The sequence below is a fragment of the Arctopsyche grandis genome, chromosome 6, assembly GCF_051622035.1.
Source record: "Arctopsyche grandis isolate Sample6627 chromosome 6, ASM5162203v2, whole genome shotgun sequence".
Taxonomy (NCBI): domain Eukaryota; kingdom Metazoa; phylum Arthropoda; class Insecta; order Trichoptera; family Hydropsychidae; genus Arctopsyche; species Arctopsyche grandis.
In genome coordinates this window covers 13281116-13302292 of record NC_135360.1, presented here as the reverse complement: position 1 = coordinate 13302292, position 21177 = coordinate 13281116, and the positions used below count along the sequence as shown (strand labels likewise).

Below are 21177 nucleotides of genomic sequence, written 5' to 3'. Positions count from 1 at the left end.
TTTGAAACACAATAGTAAACATGATTGATGACCGTAACACATGCGTAATTATCCTATATTAAAATGAACGTGTTTTATGCATAAACAAATTTTTTTTATGTATTTCGCCAGACCGGATCCACATTTTTTAACATGATGTAACGAAACAAAGCCGGATTTGTCGCGTTGTACGGATGAAAATGTATTTTTCTTCTTTGTACGTAACATCAGTTGAGATTTATTATATATTTGCTTAAATGGAAAAACCCATCTTTCGTCTGTCTGAATAATCATTTTTTGTGCGTTAATCGCAGCAATACGCATGGACCGTTTATATTAAGAACTATTTCATTTTTTTTCGAGCCGTGGAAAAATGAAGGGGATGCTGAGAAAATTCGGTGCAGCGTCGTGCTCTTTAATTAAAACATCAACAGTAATCCTGGGATCCCGGGAACTGGAATAAATTACAACGTTTAATATTGTCGAGTAGAATTTAGTACTCGTCCCAAACGGCTTCAATTGTAGTAGCAGAATTCACAAAAAAAGGTTAAAGAAATGGGTCATATAAACGTACTGCATTCAAACTCAAAGAAAATAATTAATTTAAATCCATATTACATCAAATTTATGTATATACATACATATGCATATATGTACATATGTTACAGTCGAAGTGTATTTTCAGTTGTAATATATTCCAACTGACATTTTAGGTCATTCATATTCGAATACGATTCAACTAGTAAATTATATCTCTATTAGTGCAAATACACGTTCAAAAATGAGTTTTGACAGCTCTGATGCTTTTACGAATGCTTTAGAATTCAACAATGCGTTAATATTTGCTAGGTATTATAAATTAAGGTAATGAGTATTGTATTATGATATTATGATAACTTGACGTTTTCAAAACATAAATGTGATTTTCCAAATAAATTTACTAGTCAATTAACGTTTTCTCGAAAACCTAACCTCCCAATCTTACCTGGTACCAACTTATAGTTGAACTTTTTTTTCAGTTGTAATATAATATATTTTTACCAGTTGTAATGTACATAATTTGCCATATGAACAGTGGCGGCTCGTGGATAAGATATCTGGGGGTGCTGCGGTTGATTAAAAATAAAAAAAATGTTTATTTGGATTATATTTTACTATTAACATCAAAATTATCAAAATTAAACATTATATGTATTTTATTTCATTAAAAAATTGATTTTTTTGTCTTTTTTCCTTGAAAAAAGGTGTATCACCTTTTCGTTAAATTTTTCTCTGTTCATAATCATTTTTTTCAATTGACAGCATAGACAAAGCCGTCAATCTTTCTTAAACCATTGTGTTTCTTATATATGTATGTCTTTATTCTATTTATTGATGAAAAACACCGTTCTGGCTCAGAGGTAGTTTTTAACTTTTTAAGTTTTCTTTAATTGAAAATGCATCGATATTACTAGATTGCAGCTTCTATTGATATTGATACCATCTTATATAGTGACGTTTAGAAGGAAGTGTAGAAACGTGGAAAGTGTAAGAGGTGTAGAAGGAAACACAAAAGGTGCAGAAGAAATGAGGAAAAGTGAGGAGCGTGTTGAGCGCGCGGCGCGCACACGAACGCAAAAAGAAATGTGTACTGTTGGGAGTGCAGTACGGACCAAGCTTTTAGCTGCCCCCGCGCCCCTCCTTCGCCCACTCGGCATATTCCATCGAAAACCGTACTGCACAAAATCATAAATGATGCCTCACTTTCTGATATTAGTACCGCAATGTATGATCATTATTGGATGTATCGGTGTACGGGCGAGCTTAATACACGCTTAAATAATATTTATATTTTTATATAATATACATACATTTATGTATATAATAATATTAATTTTTTCCCAATTTTCTTGGGGGTGCGCCACTGCATATGAATCAACTTTCGTGGGTTTGATGACGGAATATACATATGTACATATTACAACTAGTCAAAATATATTACAACTGAAAATACACTACAACTATAACGGAAGTTGGTACCAGGTTATATGGAATATATTCAAACTAGTCAAAATATATTATAACTGGAAGATACACTTCAACTGTAACATATACATTATAAAAAAATTATATTGACAAATTTTTACATGTAAAAGGCAACATATAAAAAAATTACCGAAAATACTGATTGTGTGAAACTGTAAAGAGTTGACACCGCTAGTATTACATAATTATAATACAAGCCATTTTTTGATTTCTTAATTGTTACTCAAATTTCGTACCCAATATTAAGTCTTCAAAAATGAAAGAAAAATTTCGCCTACTGTAAAGTTCCCTTCGTTTGCTGCCACGAAAGTGATTGACAGCATTGTTCAAAATTTCCAAATTAATATTATACATATATGTTGTTTGTTTTTCACATACAAGGTAGCAATTTTTTCCGAGTATCTACATATGTATGTACATATTGATTGTAAATTCGACAGTTTCACATGCAATCACTTCGTACTGTATTCCATCGATAAATTATAATATAATTATATCTGAACCTGGTAAGAGGAAATAATATTGCATCTGGAAGATATCGACCTTCAAAATATAATAGTTTATTTATCAAATATGTATGTATGTACATATATATAGATACAATAAAATCAAACAAACCGAGGAAATCACGTCAATATGCATACAAAATTAACTTTTATTTATTTATACAACGCAAATAATATTAATATTCTGTTTTGGTATATTAAAACACCTCATATACGATTTATTACGACAGGTATAACTATACGCAAGATGGCGGTTAAACGCGCGTCATTTTTTTTATGACTGAAAGTCGTCTTCGTACATAAAAGGCCGCTTCTCCGACTTCAATCCAATTTATGGGAAGAAAAGTGTTCGGGGCGATTCATCACGTCTTGGTGGCAACCGAGTGGGGTCGAGGGGAGGATGGGCAGCTGGGAGGTTTATTTATTCAGGGTTGGACCATTTGTTAAACTGCAAAATCTACTCGGTTTGGCTTCAAAGATCTCTCGAGGGACCGCCACGCAACACTGCAGAATTCGACTTAAATTATTGACTAAAATCGGACCCGAAATCTGTGACTCTCTTCACACAAACATTCATTACCAAGGTGACAATTTATGTTTACGATTTAGTTGGAACTGATTGTGCTGTTTGCGTTTTGAACGTGCTATGAATATATTTATTGTAAACGTAACATGCGAAAACTTGAGACTAAACCAGTGTTTCCCAAACTTTTTTAGACCATGCCGTACTTCAATGCCTCAAATTCTTCATTCCCCTCTCATAATTATGTGGCTCAGTAAATTCTATACTATGGCGCACTAAATTCTAAAAATAAATGAAGATAAATAGCTATTGTTCTCAACTTTTCGATACAGGACTTTATGTGACTTCCAGATGAATTGTTTCCTATCAGAGTTTGCCAATTTATCTGATTTCAATAAACAGTTCCAACAAATTGGCATCCCCGTGCTATCTCTCTCGAAAAAGTTTGAGTTAGTCAGCATCTCGATTTTTGCTGATTTGTATAAAATGCTGCAATTTTAACCATAGATATTTCCGTGGATCTTGTTTGTGTTTGCCATGTATAATACTAACAACACTTTTGTATAATGTTTGATCATAGATGTCGTGTTAAATGTAAATATATAATTAATAATTCTTAATTTGTATAGCACACTTGTCACATTGGAGCAATCTTTTAAGATGGGTGTGCATGATTAATTGAATGACAATAAAATAAAAAAATAGTGTCTCTACATTGTTAGCCATCTACGCTATTACTTCTAATATTCTATTACTTACAATATTATTGCTCAGTGGCATTTCTTTGACATCTTTGTTATCTATTTCTAGAACTTTTATGTGAAAAACTGGTATATCTATGTAACTGGTTTCATTAAATCCTCCCCTATAGTATATTTTTTTCCAGATTTAGCTATGAGAAGATAAATATCATAACTATGTATGTACGTATTTAGCTTAATAAGTACGACTTTTGCTAGATTTCTAGTATCAAAATTAATTTCAGAAAATTCCTTAAAAAAAATGTGTAACAAATTTTAGTGATTTGTTCAAACATTCAAATTGGTCCAGGTACGGCGTGCGCCTTACGTTGGGAAAAACTGGACTAAACTAAAAAATGGTTTGATTTATTTGCACATACGAGTACATATATAAACACACATACATGAGAGTGAATTTTTTAAACATTAAACTGATCATTTGAGAAACTCTGAAAAAAAATTGAAAAGAATTGGAGAAATTTATACCTTTTTTATAACCACAGAAGATATCGATGATAGAATGAGATAAATGTAAATTTCATTCCCTTTTTTCATTTTTTAAACTGAATTCGACATTCTTTTAGTATAGTATTTCAAATGAAATTTATTTTTTTATTTTTTACGTTTAAAAATTAAGCGATGCATTTGTGAACATTCTTTTGTTTTTCCTCTGTAATATTTTATAATTAATGCATATTTTATCGAACAATATAATGCAATTTATCATCATCTATCTCAACTCTAATCAAGGCGTATCTTACGTCGATAACACGTTATATTTAATATTTAATATGATAGACATAAACATGAAACATTTATACTTTTGATTAAATTGAACACATATGAAATTATAAATTTTCATCGTTTCATATAATATTAATGTTAATCGCCGTATACAAAATGCACTGTCGAATAACTTTCAAACAAAGCCCAAATTGTACCTATTAGAAGTACATATATGTATGTATACATATACCTATAATCGAACCGAGGTCTCGTCAACCCTTAAATTTGACGATGTTATCGGAACAATGAAACGAACGCCCCTTATTTAAATATCGACCCAGTTGTATTGAATACGCATAATGAACGTATCTACTACATATGTACATATACGTACAGGTCACTCGTATTCAAAATTTAGTTAGACACACATATGTATGTTCTTGTATACAAAGCATGCATACGTTGATAAACGTGCCGATTACAAATCCGGTTATAATCAACCCTTTTGTATCGTACCTATATAATTGTTCTGCGTGTTGACCCTACTACCGTTAAATTGACCCGAATTTCTCGTTTCTTCGTGTGGATGTTTTTTTTCGGCGGTTTAGTTTAAGTGTGCCCTTACGAAGTTTGGTGGAAAGTGGTGTATTTTCGGTGTTATATGATGGACGTTCCCTCTCAGTTTTTGTAATAGCTGCAGTTGGCGTACGACCACCCTCCCCCCCCTCCCATCACACCTATTCAGTTGATAGCCGGTGTCGATAAAAGCTCCCCTTTGTACCGAAGGAATCCACTGCATTAGCGGCTGGGTGCGACCTCGACAACCCCAAAAGTGGTTTTCTTTCTCTAAGAAAAATTCACCCTCTTTCACCTGTCCAAGCCGGGGCTATTCAAACAAATTGCCAATAATATGTTTTTTTTACGCGCAGGTAACTCACGTCTAGAGGTTTTACGGTTATTACATTTTAATCAGAAAATCGAAGCTACATTAAACTCTGATCGAAGTTACATGTTGAAGATTGTAGCTGCAGGTGAAATTAATTATAGATACGGTGTAGCTTTGATGTAAAAAGCTTACTTATATGTACATATATGCGTTTGATTATGAATCGCCAAAGCAGTGCACGACAGTGCCGTGCCGACGTTTGATTTGATGGTATTAAATCCCAATATTTTCTTCAAAACGCTATTTAATTAATTTAATTATTTTGTAATTTTGTAAAAAGTGTGAAGACCAATTAGGCTCTTGCAAAACCTTTTCTTTATTAATTTTGCGCACACGTGACTCTAATGTATAATTATGAGTAGTTTTAATTATTTGGATATGAAATATAATACTTGAATACTTTTAAACTAGATAAGAATAGTCATATACAGCTACATATGTCAGCGCGGCACTGTCGTGTACGATTTTGTCGGCGCGGCTTTGTCGTGCATGGAAGTATATATATATATATATATATATATATATATATATATATATATATATATATATATATATATATATATATATATATTGTGAAGTATACATACATATATATTATATCTTAAAAATACTTAAATTAATAGAAACCGATTGAAATATTATATTTCTAGTATACTTACATACTTGTTCTAAATAACATACATATGTACAGTCAATATTCGCTTATTGAATAAGAAAATTTGATTTTTCCGTAAAATGAACAACTGATTGGAATTTTAAGCTTTAACAGTAATAATGTTTAATAATAATTTCTCAATGTACTATTTTTTCCGTAAAATTTTCTTATTGCATAAACGAGCATTGATCGTACTACATAATATGTACTATGTGAATTTGATACAAATTTAAAAGTTCTGAAGGTTTGCGGACCAATATAATATTTCCCAAATACTATCATTAGTTTTTGTACCATACATATGTATATATGTACATACAAACATAGGTTTAAAAAAATTCAAATCAAAATCAAATTTAAATTTAAATCCTCAAAGAAAAAACTGAAATTAAAAACGTTATAAAAAAATTTGAAATATCAAATAAAAATGAAACAAGATTGCCCGAATTTTAATAAAATTGATTTATGAGCTTTACACTTATGTATGTACCTACATATGTATGTACATATATGCTAAATCGTATATTATAACGTAAGCCTTTTTTAATATTAAAAATAATAAATTTACCTCGATCGCAAGTTCGAAGTCCTTCTTTTCGATGGTTCCACTTTGATTGACATCTGAAATGAATTAAAAGAAATTATTAATTTATACTTACATAAACGTACATTTAATTAGTCCGAAATGGAGAAAAGCTCAAGTTTTAATTACGCACGCAAGCGGTTCCGATATATACTCGTATAAGTTCGTGGACACAAAGCGCAAATATTTAAGTTTACGCAAAAGCGAGTTAATATTTCAGACACTGCGGAGACACAATTCACTAATTAACGGACAAAAAGCAAAGTTGTGTGCCGTCTACGTCACTTAGGTCCATTTAAATTGCGAGCACATCCGTTCAATTACAAGCTTGACGACGATGACGAAGGTCCTTCCAAATCAAAATACGTCAAATTTTAGATAAATTTTTACCCCGCCACCCCTCCCACCCCACAAATTGAATGGTTTGACTAAACAATGGGCATTCGCGTCTAGCACAAAGGGGAACTTTGCCGGTTGTTCGCGCATAAACGAAAGATACGCCCTGCTTCATCCTCATCTCCACATCCATCATCCGTCGACCGAGGGCCTCCTTGCCCTACCAAAGTCCTGCTCAATAGATGATTGATGCCTCTACACATCCTTTCGCCTTCATAGCGACTTTCTTCCACATCGTTGCTCACCTAGAAAAGTCGACAAAATGACGGACAACTTCGATGAGCCTTTTAAATTGAAAAAAAAGTAGTGCAAGACTTCAAATTTAACACATCATTCTTCAAATGCGCGAATTTACGCTCAAACACGTTTTTATTTCAAATTAATTACTATATGAGATATAATATTATAAGTTTAAGAATAAACCATGTATTGTATACATCTAATATATAATTTCGAAAGAGACCTTCTATGCATGTTTGTTTGGGTCGTAGATTCATTGACGTTCAATGTAATAAATAAATATTCAAATATATTTAAACAAAATAAAACTATTCAAATAAATTCAATAAAATTATTACTATTATATTGGCCATGTTTAAGCGGTTTATATTACAAATAACAAGCGAATCCGGGTAAAAACACTAGTATATAATATATAAAACCTCAATATAAATTTGATAGATTAATTCATATTTATTATTATTTATTTATTGATGTGTTTTTGTATATATATATATATATATATATATATATATATATATATATATATATATATATATTATATTGTCTTTATTGTTATTATGTTTGTTTGTTTCGTCTTACAAAATTTGTTTTATCTATTTATCTATTATCTATACATTATTTATATTAATTTTATTTTTTATATATAATATTAGCCACAGTGACATTACCGAATATTCAAACGCATCACGGTGAGCAGACACATGTATAAGCATAATATAAATACTATGTATATAAGAAAATTAGCGAGACATCTACGTTATAGATAATAATTTTTTGAATCCATATTTAATGAATTCATATTTTGAAATCATATATTGGTAACATCATGGGTAGGATGGTTTTTTGCCAATTTGATGGAGCAACCGCTTCAACAATGAAATCAGATAAATTGGCAAACTCTGATAGGAAACGATTGACTTGGAGTCACAAATATCCAAGTCTGACCAACAGCATTAAAGATTATACTCAGAATAAATTCTTTTCAATAGCAGTCAGCTCACGGGATCGAACCCGGTGACCTCTCGGTGCTTAGTATCAACGCAAACGCCGAGCCATGCTGCTGCTTAAATATATGGACGATGGGAATCGCACTATTCTCCCTATCGTCTGAAATAAAAAGTTATTATTATTATTATATAAATAATCTCTTATGAATATGTTACTATACTAATTATACAAAACCCTTAAAAGCCATCTGAGTTTATTCATACAAAGTAAAGCTTATGTATGTAGATATATTCGCATTTATTACATGTACTTACATACATATATTGAATAAGTTCAATAGTTGAATTGATATATGTATTTGTAGTATCAGTATTATAGGTATTAGTTTGTATTTGGGTCTTCTAAAATCTATGCGATAAACTATGTATGTATGTATATGTACTGTCATTTTTGACGTGGAATTATATGTGTTTGTTTAGGATATTTTGATTAAACAAGTTTAGAGACGAGCGTGGAGGCATTCAAAAAGGGATCCAAGTCAAAGTTGAAAGTGCTTTGAAATGTTGAAAATTAAATATCATTTCTCATGTATCGTGTGCTTATAATTGTATTTTGCCTCGTATACTGTTCGCTTTGATTACCTAAATTATAACGAATTCGAATAATATTAAAATAAAAATAATTGGAATTGATTATATAATTAGCGTTCAATATTAAAATCCTGTAATTTGTTATGATTAAGTCAACTTTTATTCTGCGAAATATGCAAATATTTTGGAATGAATATGAAAATTCTCACCGTGGCAATTTAAATATTAATTAAACTTAGCGATAATCTTCTCGATTGCAAGTAGACATTTTTAAATGCCGCATATTTATACGTAATACTGACTACAAAAGGAATATAATATTTGTTTTCGTATGAAGAGACGTAAATGCATACGGGCATTTCCGGAAGCGTTGTATTTTCTTTGCCGTCGAGCACAATCAGTTGTTTTTCCGAGTCGACAGCCGGAAAATGTAAAATCTGAACTCGTGCTGCTAGAATTTCGCATGCTCTAGGGCCTAGGCGAACTCATTTGTCATTCAGTACTGTTCGGTAACATTTTTCAAAATGTTTAAATATTTCATAAAATCACCATTAAGTAACTGAATTTCGTATTTTTATCAAATAAACACACTCCGATATTTGATTGATTGACGTTTCCCAAATGTACTAGTTGAATCCAGTCGGCGTTCGCAAATCCCATTTAACACAGCTTCCAAGTATACATATAAAACGTAACGTATGGATATTTTGAAATATTTGGGACGAATATATCCGGGCCGAAAATCTCTCGCGCGTAACCCAAATCCCTTTTGATATATGTATAAGTCCTTTTGAGCTTTCTTTTCACAAAAATTGATACCGCGTTTGTGCTCGATAAATCAACGAAGGATTTCTACATGGACGCTGCAGATGCCATGGCAGTGCCAGAAATTTTAATTTGATATATTTTGACATATAAAAACTCTCACGTGCTCTGAACGTCATAAAAGAGTTTTGCAGTGGCGTCCGTCGAACAAGACTATTGTGGTTCGTCAAGGGAGGAGGAGGGACAAAATGCAACGGCTCGGTCTTTATTGCTAACACGTGACTCTCGTGCATAACGCGAAAACGTCTAGCATGCTGGGAGATTTACCGCATTTTTATCATCGTACAAAGGTAATTTTACTTGAATAAAGTTGAAGAATAAAACATCCAAATGAAATAAATCGTCCAATTTTTAGATTGAACGATCCATAGAAATAAAAGTTTTAATATACCAATATACGTTTTCCATTTTCTTTATGATATACATACATACATATATGAGATAAAGTGAGACCTTGTAGTCTAATTGAAGGTGGTTAATGATTCAAAATTCAATAAATCAAATTAGAGATATTTCATTTCAAATACTTGCCTTTTTAATCTCATAGTTGTTATCCAAAGTTGGTTTCGAAATTAGAATTGATCTCCAAACTTAAAATGATTTGGGTTTTTGACCAGAATATATGTATGTATATGTATGTACATACATATATGAGATGATACGGATGAGAGTCACCCAAAACGGAGACGAATGTAATCATGTTGGAGAGACCTTCATCCACCAGTGGATGGTAAATGACTGTGAATGATGATGACATGTGTATAAGAATTTAAAGGCAATTCTTGCTGCATCATATTTCCTCAATAAACCATTTTTGTATTTTATCCTCATACATACATACATACAAACATATACATATGTATGTAGTAACTTCAACAAGTATTTGTATGATAAATACAGATTGAGATGATTCAATTTTCACCTTGACCACAATAAAGCGTTAAAACTGTTAATGTAAATAATTAGCCTTCCAATTTGATTAGGTTATTTATTAATAGATTTTTATTCTTATGAGTATTGTAATTTGTTACAAATATTTATAAATATGTATACTATTTCTCTTTCAATAAAAATATTGTTGTTATATAAAATTGAAGGTATTACAACACAAAATAAAGAGTAAAGCACTCGTGCAAATCATAAATCGGGTTTTACTTTTTGCGCGCTACAATCATACGATAAATCAATAAACTTATTCGACATTGTCGTTTTACTACCACGTGAAAAATGGAAAACTCTGGCAGAGAAATCGAGCAGATTTTCACGTGGAAATCTCTTTTCTACTTTTACACACACACACACACATAGCCACGTACGTTTTTCGTGGAATACCTGGAGTGATATATAAGGCGTGGCTGGTACGAGCAACCGAGTTCCGAGCCAAGGTTTCGGAAGCTTTCCAGAATATGAGCAATATCGTAAGTCAAGTCTCACCCTCCACCGCAAATTCTGAAAAGTCAGCTCATTTGCCACGGCTGATTTACGCTTTAATCCTGTCCAAATAATTAAAACAAAAATATTCCCTTTCAACCGCGCTATTCAACTCGCCGAAAGTTTGCAGAGCCGTCACAATATGAATATGGCGTTGGGCAAGTGGGGCGTGAAATTCAACCGATCCTCCCCTGGACTCTTCCCTTAAATCCAGCACGGAGATAATAGCTTGTTCGGACTGCTGAAATTCGCAAATTTCGAGGGGGTGTGTGCCATTCTTAACCCTTTTGCCGCATCGTTGCGTCACCTTTGACGCTCGACCGAACCTTGAGCCTTTCTAATAATGCTCGTCGATTTTTCTGGTTCAATTTGCATTAAATTGGACACATATTCCATGAATTTAAGTATGTACATATATGTATGTAATACTCGCCAAGGATATCATCGGAGTTTCGTCTATGAAAGTTCATTTCAAACGTTAACTAGACTCGAGCGTCCCGACGAACTTCATCTGCAACTATGTACTTAGGTATCTGCGATGCTCTTTGGGGGATTGTGTAAAATGTATCAATAGAAGACCCGAGAGTGGGCTACCTTATTAACAATGTCTATCATAAATTAAATTGTGGGATTCAGTTCAACGTAATACCTTGAAAGAGAACTGCACTTTGAGACTATTATGCGGCTTTCAATGCAATCATGTGGCATTTATATTTGACGAGCCATAAATAATCTTTCCCCATAAATACATGAATTTAATTGTACATTATATAATGTCGAGTTTCGGTGTATTTATGATTTATGCAAAAGTTTAAATTCGACGAATAGTGAATTCGCAGTTTTGATTCTATTTCATTTTGAGGCATAAGTTCTTCAATACGGTATGGCTTTGTAAACTTTAGAAGAAACTTTGCGCTTTAAGATACTCTCAAAGATAAAAGTCACGTGCGGTCACATCCGGTGACCTGAATCGATAATCGTCAAACCTCACAAATATTATGCGACCAAGTCTATCAAAAATAGATACAAGAGAAAATGTCTACTTAATGATGAATTAAGTGCTGATTGCCAAAGTTATAGCTCAAGTCAAAGTTTTCAAATTTATATTGAAAATCACGGGCTTCCAAACTTTGTATATTTTTATACTGTTGGACACTTTCAGAAATTCTGATTTAAGTATAATAGTTGTTCCATCACTGCTAATGTTTTTTTAAGTTTTAAATTTGATGAAATGATTGATAAATGCAAGGGAATATAATATATCTTATATATAAATCCGAAATAGCGTCTGTAATTCGTTTCTGATTGGCTGGAGTGGTCCAAGACGTTTGTGATTAAATAATATAATTTTTCGGTCGTTAATTAATATAATTTTTTTTAGATTCAAATAAATTTAGTAATATAACAAATGTAGGTTTTTTTCATGGTTTTCATTTCATTTACATTTACCGAGCGAAGCCAGGCAGCACCACTAGCTATTTATATACAAAAACTCACTTTATTAATCAAACATTTAACTAAGCACAGCGATTCTATTAAGCGTGGCCGTATTGATACAGTGGAATCTATTACATTCCAGTGGTTGGTTTCTGTCTATCTAAATATACACTAAATTCCGATTTACCAAAGGTAATTTGAATACGTCAACATAACTCGAATTTGTATATAGGTAAGTCGAGCGAAGAGGTAATCGAATGACGATATCATCAATAGAAGCATTTCGACAAATACTATTCAACGAAGCAATCGAACAACGTCAGTCAGAAGTGCACACACTTGAAACATGCACGGTAATATAAGTTGAAACTTAATTTGAATACGAACATGTTGTATGTATGACTTTTTAGATAAACAAAACGCTCGCTTCCATTTCTCATACACGAGTAATGAAGAGTAAATCTCTAGGTTCGGCTTCCGTTCGTCGACCGCAAGTATCTAAACCCTGGTCTACTAGGAATTTACCGTTGAAAATCGGGTTCAATAACGAAAAGGTAGGTAGGTCTTAATGGAAAATCAGAACACGAGTCGACTTATCGAGCAAATATTTCAATTATGTAATGCAGAGTGTACACACGGATATCTCGACGTGGGCATTTGGTAAAATATCGTATGGAATTTAATCTCACCGAAGAACACGTTGAACACGTACAACAGCTTCTTCTTGCGGAAGTCAGAGATGGGCATCTTAGAAGGTGTTTGCTGATGAAACCTGTAACAATTGAAATTGTTTGATTAAATAAATGGATTTATATAATAGATTTTTACAAAATATATTCGAAACAAAAAGTTAATTAAATATGAACCCACATCACCGATAAATATTCATATATTTTGGAACTTTTTCTCACATAGAAAATTCAAACGAAATCCACACAATAAATTTGCGGCTTTTGATTCATACCCTCCCATCTCCGCACGCAGAATCGTTATATTTGAATTTGAATTATGGTAGAAAGTCAGACTTTTTCAAAAGAGTACCAGAACGAAAGGGGTTTTCGCATGAGCGATGCTCCGTACGTTTCATCTCACAGTTTTATCTCGACTACGATTAATATTGAAACGAATGTAATGGAAAGTGTAACACACACACACACACATACATACCCACAGAAGCTAGCATAAATTTCCCACCTTCAATGAAAATATTTAATACATTAGAGCTCTGACATTTGATCGAGCGAATACGCCCTTTCGGCGGATTTACTTATTTTCGGAATAATTTTTCAACATGTAAGTGTGTAAGTACAGAATTTGCGAGAGAAATCAGGGGTGATTAGCTACACATAAACCCTTCGTTAAATTAACAAAGTCACGACGAGAATTTCAAGTCGAGAATACGTGGAAAGCACGCGAGCGTTCAGTTATTTTAACCCTTATCGTACCGGGTTGTAAAGCTGAAACGAGCGCATTGAAACTACCGTTTGATTACGCTCTACTTTGATTATGTTGGGTACACATATTTTTTCCCCGTCATAAATGACGGGTCGTGTATTGTAGTTAGGAACATACATATACGGCGATCGGATTACGCGAGCGATTAAGTTTATTTATCAATGGAAATTGCACACAGTAAATCCAAGATAATCATTCTGATAAAATCGTATTCAGTTCACTCGTACGTATTGAAAAGCTTTCAGTCGAATATTTTCAGATTTTATTCAATACGAAAGCGAGATATATTTGTATATATTTGTACGTTTGAAAGGACTGGCAATATTCATTCATTCACTCATTGTTATGTCCAATGTTTTATTTATCGTATTTCTTGCGTAATAATTGAATCATGCCTACAATGAATACAATATTATACAGATGCGCTATGAATGTTCAAAACGTCGTTGATTATGTACATCGACGTCAATAGAATTTGAAATGGTTTGTTTTTGCTTTTGATTTGATCTGTCGGAAAAATACCGCGATAAAATAAAAAAGAAATAATATAATTTCTTTCTCGAGTGTGTGGGCAAAATTTATAGGTTTTTATTCGGTTCCAAACAATGGACTTCCGTTGGCGTGCAATCACCGTCCTCATGCAACACTTGTTCGTGTAACGGCTTGTACCAACGCAACGCAAAAGCTTTACGCGTTCAACGAATAATAATAAAAAAATGGGCCAAGAATAATGTATGTAAAAAAATGGGGATTCAGTGTTGAAAAGCTTTCCTGAAAATTTGCATTTTTTTTTTGGGGAGCGTAGGAATTTAATTAAAAGGGGATTCAATTAAGCAGAGTTTCCTGTTTGAAAGGACTGTAGCAGTTTTCGCCCAAGTAAGTGACCGACCTTTTGATTTGAAATACGGCGTATTTTAAAGTGATCGATTGAAATAAATATGAATATGTATTTATAGAATTCAATTAGAAGATTTGTTTGAAGGAAACTTTTAAAAGATTTTTTCTTGATGTGTTTTATTCCATAGAAATCTCGAACATTCAGTTTGGTTCGCGTTACTGAAACCAGACTGTCATGCGACGTATTCATCTGTGTATATTAAGGTGACCATTTTTTTCAAATTGAAAACCGGAGCATTTAATAAAAAAAATTTTAATTTTCAAAATACTTCCATTATTGAAAACTAACATAAAGAATTAATTTTCTTTAATGCTCTTATAAAATTCTACCCAGAACTGGTTAAAATTATTCTTATGGCAGATATTTTAAAGTTTTAGCATTCAATATTGAGTTTTATCAATGGACCACATATCTATTGTTCATCAAAGAACAAAGTCCTTCGGCAGATTCATATGTTACTGATAAAAAAAGGTAATATTAGACTAATTTGCCAATATTTTTGTAGGATACATCATTTTCGATGAAGGCTTCGTATATACATCTGTATATTTATTTTTATTTTTATTTTTAACATATTAGCCACAGTGACATTACAGAGAGCTCCAACGCGTCACTGTGGCCAGTCATTCAATAATAATAATATGATAACAATAATAATAACTTATAATAATAACAATATTAACACAACATCATTAAAATCATAAAAAATAACAATCATTCATATTTATAATAGGCAAAATGAACCACTGGCATTCCTCAACAACCACTCAACCAGATTAGCATATTTTAAATTGAAGAGGTCAATTTCACCAGAAATCCGGTTGAGCAGATATGTCGCCCTAGATATAGCCAGCAGTATGGCTTGGTGGTTGCGTTTATGTTAAGCACCGATACCAGGTTCGATCCAGTGTTTATATTTAATGCTGCTGGTCAGACGGATATTTGTGACTCCAAAACGATCGTTTTCTATGAGTTTGCCAATTTAGCCGATTTAATTGTTGAAACGGTTCCTCTATCAAATTGGCAAAAACCATTCTACCCACTATGTCACCAATTTGTATGTACAATATGTAAAAACTCCATATATATCTATATGGATTAATGAATTAATTGATTAAAAGTTAAATTCGTATCTTTCAGCATCTCGAAATTCAGCGATTTATGTAATAAAAAATGCTGTAATGTTTGTAATTAGCTAGAAAGGCGCATTGGGGTTTTGGTAACATATGAATGCGTCCATAAAGAATCTACAAAAGAATACTTTTCGTACTGCTGTTTACTTGCAGTGGCCGGTGTGTGCTGTGCCAATATGAACAGACATTTACCAATCTGCGAGTGACAAAAACGGTAAATAATATTTTGTGTGCTCCTTTCTTTGAAGAATTTTTAAATATATTGTATGTTTTCAAATAATTGTCAAGTAAAAAAATAGCTTACGAAGTTTTTTATTATTAACAGTTATTAATAAATCAATATATTTATGTAAGGAATCAGAAATAGTCTCGGGTTTAAGTAGGATATTAATGAGTCATTGGTGGTTCATTTGAATAGCAGGTCAAAAAGTATGATGATTATTGACTAAGCGTTTCAGCCGATACAGCGATTTTTTTAAAATTCAAAACATTTCAACTAACATTAAAATTTTTATATTGTATTTTATATTGTACTATCGGTAGTACCGATGGTCAAATTTTGACAAAAAACATATAGAACCGGCGTTAAAAGTACCGGTATTGGAATCTATTTTTGTGCCGTTAGCGTTTATGTAATTTGAAAACTGTACAAATATGTAACATGTAAATATGTTTGTGATATTTCATTATACATTCGTCGAAATGTTCGGTAATGCTCTGGAATGACCTGAGTTTGGGTAGTTAGCTCTGTGTGCAGACGTGGCATCACATATGTGTACACTTGTGCACATTTGCACAAGTAGAAATTTATATAAGAGGTCTTGACGTTGCAGTACAGTGATACAGAGGAGAATATCAGCCAATATGCGACACATGTTATGTTATCGAGATATTAACATATATGTACGTTGAAATTTGTATCGGGATCATGATGTATCGATACATGTTTCATCGTGTATAGCTACATTTTTGTATAGAAAGTTTTAGTGTTAATAAAAAGTGTTGTTTTGTATTTAATTTAAATATAAAACTGTTATTTTTGGGTAGATCGTATGTGCAGGGTAAGTCGTGTGTCGTTCACGTAAACCGAATGTCAATTTATGCAATGTAAATTTAGCACATGTATTGTCATATGTATGTACATATTCAGATGTTTATATGTCGCTATCTGTGCTAGAGGGCGCCGTTGCCGCATTTTCGCGACGCTCGAACGATTCCGTTGGAAAAACGTTTTCCGGTCTTTAGATGCGAACCTGCAAAAGGAAAACTATAAGCGGCGATTCGGTGGAAAACCTGGCGGTCGCGCGTTTGAATCTCCTCTCAAAGGCTCTTTCTCTTTACTGATGAGAAAATTCGATATGAATGGGAAAAAACTTTGTCAAAGTCAAAGGAAATCCTCGGAGCGGAAATGCGGATCTCAACATACATGTATCCATGTACGCGTACAGTTGGATGCAATTCGTTTTTGATCCGCTCTTAGCGATCACATCCGGTTCACAAGTGCCAATATAATCTGCACCCGGGATACAAATGAAGCAAAAGTTTATAAAACCCACTCAAAAGACCATATAAATGAATACACTCATATAAAACTTTTAAGTGCATGCAGCGTTTATGCCTATAAAATGTTTACGTTTATACATATAAAATGTCAATCGATTTCATAAAATTTGATGCATGTGCAACGATGCAAGGAAAATTCGCTAGATAGTTTCGTCTGCAATATTGTATTAAACATATCTAGATGTACATAGATTCTCATCGACTATGCAGCCTCTACAAATACATGCGCATGTCTGCCGATTTATAGAAGAGTCATTATTTTTTGTTGAATCTAAGATATTTCTAACAAAGAAAGGTTCATACACGAATTGTTCATCGATAACCTGAGCAACAAAAAAAATTACCGGGGCGGAGACTAATCAATCAATCTAATAATTTACCGCTCGAATTAATACATTCAGATAAAATAAAAACATTGAGATTGAACAGTAACCGTTATAAACATGGAAAAGTGAAAAATTTGCGAAATTATCTCAAGATTTTACGGAAAAAAATGTAAACTTTGATTTGTCTTAGCTCCGGTGAGTAAAAAACGTGATTTTTTGTTGCTCAATTCGTTCGATGAATGATTCTTGATAAATAGTCTGTATAAATTATCCTATAATAACAGCGTGTATTTTTTTTTGAGCTTTTTTTATAAAATTATATTTGAAGGGTTGAAGGGAAGTTTGGTAAAAGGAATGGTTATATGCAGCTTTTCTATTTTTTTTTTAGATAAACGGGTACATAATAATTGTATAATAGATCATTGAAGAATCAAAAAACAGATGACAAGATACATCGCACAAAATACATACATTGTTAGCAGCTTGCAAGAAACTTACAAGAAATCCTTTGGGAAGACCCATAGCTGGTGGGTTATCAGTAGTTGAATGCTTTTGGGGTTTTGGGTTAATGGTACGTTATTATATGTATTTACTTTGTTGTTTAATTTTCCTCTTACAAATATAGCTTACTACAAACTATCTAATAATTGCGAAAAGTAAAGCACTGAAAGGATGAGGCATCTGCTATGAAATTACAACACTGTAACAGGTGTAAGACAAGGTTGCAATTTTTACCACACACAATTCTCGTATAATGTAACTCTTTCGGAACACATTGTAAATACGTGAAGGGTTAAAAGCACCACATTAATGAATACGAATTCTAAGGCGGCTACGTGGTTTCGGATTGTGGTTTTCTATTCCGTGGGGTGAAACAGTGACATTGGCACAAACATAAAATATATCTATCTACGGCATGTGTGAATTCCAGCAAAGACGAGTATTCAAAATGTGACACGACGCGCGTTTGAACATCGTCCCACATGGGGGGTAGGGTTGGGGGGAGAAATTGCATTTCCCAACGGGAAAATCGTATATTTGAACGTGGGATAATACACCGACAGACGCAACTGTATATAATAATATAAACATTGCGGAAGCGTGGAAATTCGACGCAGCGTCTGATGATTATCAAATAAACGTGTTTGCGTTTCGCATATGTCGCTGCTGGAAAACTTTAACCAATTTTATTTCGAGTCTAAACTCCGAAACGGAGCGTTATTTATATGCGAGAAAACAGTCAAAGATAAATTGGAATTTTATTATGTTGTATAAGTTTTTAAATATATTTTCAATGTAGTACTTACATACATATGTATGTATATAGCTGTATTGTACGTATTTTTTGGAGCTGTGTGCGATTTCTTTGTTTAGTTGGGAAATACGTTTCGGAAATTCCAGTCTTAATAATTAATTTTGTACACGTTCATGTTTTTCTTTAACTGAAAGTTGTACGCAGCATACGTACGTACATACAGCTGGCCTTAAAATCACGTATCGTACGTGATTTTCAAAATAATCCGTTTCAGAAAATTTTCTGCTCGTTGAAAGCGGCATTGGACACAGTTTCATGTACCTTACAAGCTATACCTATGTATACATATGTATGTACATGTATTTTGCCTTTAACATTTTCTTTGAAATACCCGGAATACCACTTTCACAGTATAATTTTAATATATGTAATATGGAAAAATTCTTTTTACTAATAAATGATTTGTTTTGGAATTTTATTATGAAAGTATTAATGAAAACCAATAGGGTGCAGACACACAGAGTATTACGAGTTTTTAAATGGTTTTTTGCATGTAAAAAAACGCTAGCGATGGTAAACCAGTGGTCTACGAGCTATTGCCAAATCTTCACGTTACAATATTTTATCTGTGTATTGGCATAGTTTTTACAGTGATTGATTACAATAATTTCCATATTTGAAATGTAGAAGATATAATAAGATCGTATGATCATATTAATAATGACATGAAGATACACCCATCACAACTGGAAACCACGAGCACGTCTCGTGCCACACTTTTGAGTGTGTTTTTATCAGAAGTCACTTATTGAATAGTAAAAAATATTATTTTACACGACTTAAGTGTTTGTAATATAATTATGTATAATAAAAACGTACGCGACGTATATTTGTGGGTATGTGGTTATGTGGCGGATACGTGGACAAGTGTGGAAATTTCAAAAAAACAAATTTTAGAATACCAGGAGTATACGTTATGCATAGGGATGTGGCGTGATGACCGATCGTGTCGGGAGACGCGGGGAAGCGGGAAACCGGGGTAGCGGGGAAGTAGGGACCTGAGCTTCTGACATGAGCTCCTGATATTGAGCGCCTGAGCAGGAATGGGTGACGTCAGCATCAGATTTATACAAATTAAAATGTAAAATACATAACAAGTCAATTTTCAAAGTTTATTTTCTAGCTTGGAAATTAATTACAGTTAACGGTTGAATAAAATAAACGATTTGTAAAATCCCCCTCATTTTGTGTTTTCACCTAATACTAGCACAATCAAGTCGGGTTCGTAAAATACATTTCAAACACGCAATTAAGTCCCAAATTGATGTCTTCTTTAATATATAATACACGACGGAGCTCTATTCTTGCGTTTAACTTTACTTAGGTGAGTTGTTCGCTCAAGCAACATTGCTTTTAATTAATTGCACGGTTGAGACCCTATCTTAGTCAATTTCGAACCCAATTCACGGATGGTATTGCCATTAAATTAAATCCACTTACCCTACTTTATTTAAATTTAGAACCATAAACATCTACATAAACGCCGGACTATAAAACCGATATAGAAAATATTATATTTACATCCAAACACACACATACACGCGTGCATATAAAGGTGACACGAATGTCCCAAAACAAATATGGGACATTACGAAAACAAAACATCAGCACTGGCTTACATATTTGATGACCGCACTACGTGAATGGCGGGTTCTTTAAATATGCACGACACGGTTGCTTTTTCACGCGCCCCACATTTTCCGGCCCCGAAATCAATATCAATTTTCCGGAGATTTCTCTTCGATCCATAAGCAAGGTCGGCAAATGTGGCCCCCCGGTTTAGTGTCCCTGTTCGCGAGAGGATTCAAATATCTCTTCGGATTGTAAGCGGCTTTGGCTAATCCTCCGAATATGCAGAGTTCAACACTAGAGGGGATTAAATTCGCTGACTGTACCGGGGAGCTACAATGGTGCGCAATTGTCTTAATGAACTG

The 21177-nt window shown here is 33.1% G+C and overlaps 1 protein-coding gene across 1 annotated transcript in view; it reads right to left on the bottom strand.

Annotated features, from left to right (window-relative positions):
• Scp2 (Sarcoplasmic calcium-binding protein 2) overlaps positions 1–21177 on the bottom strand; it is a 76069-nt gene that overhangs the window by 20878 nt on the left and 34014 nt on the right. The window contains exons 2-3 of the mRNA XM_077432765.1: positions 13243–13325; positions 6669–6721 (exon numbers count right to left, since the gene is read on the bottom strand). Of these exons, the coding sequence (XP_077288891.1) occupies positions 6669–6721; positions 13243–13300 (111 nt within the window). The 5' untranslated portion in view covers positions 13301–13325. The remainder of the gene's footprint in view (positions 1–6668; positions 6722–13242; positions 13326–21177) is intronic.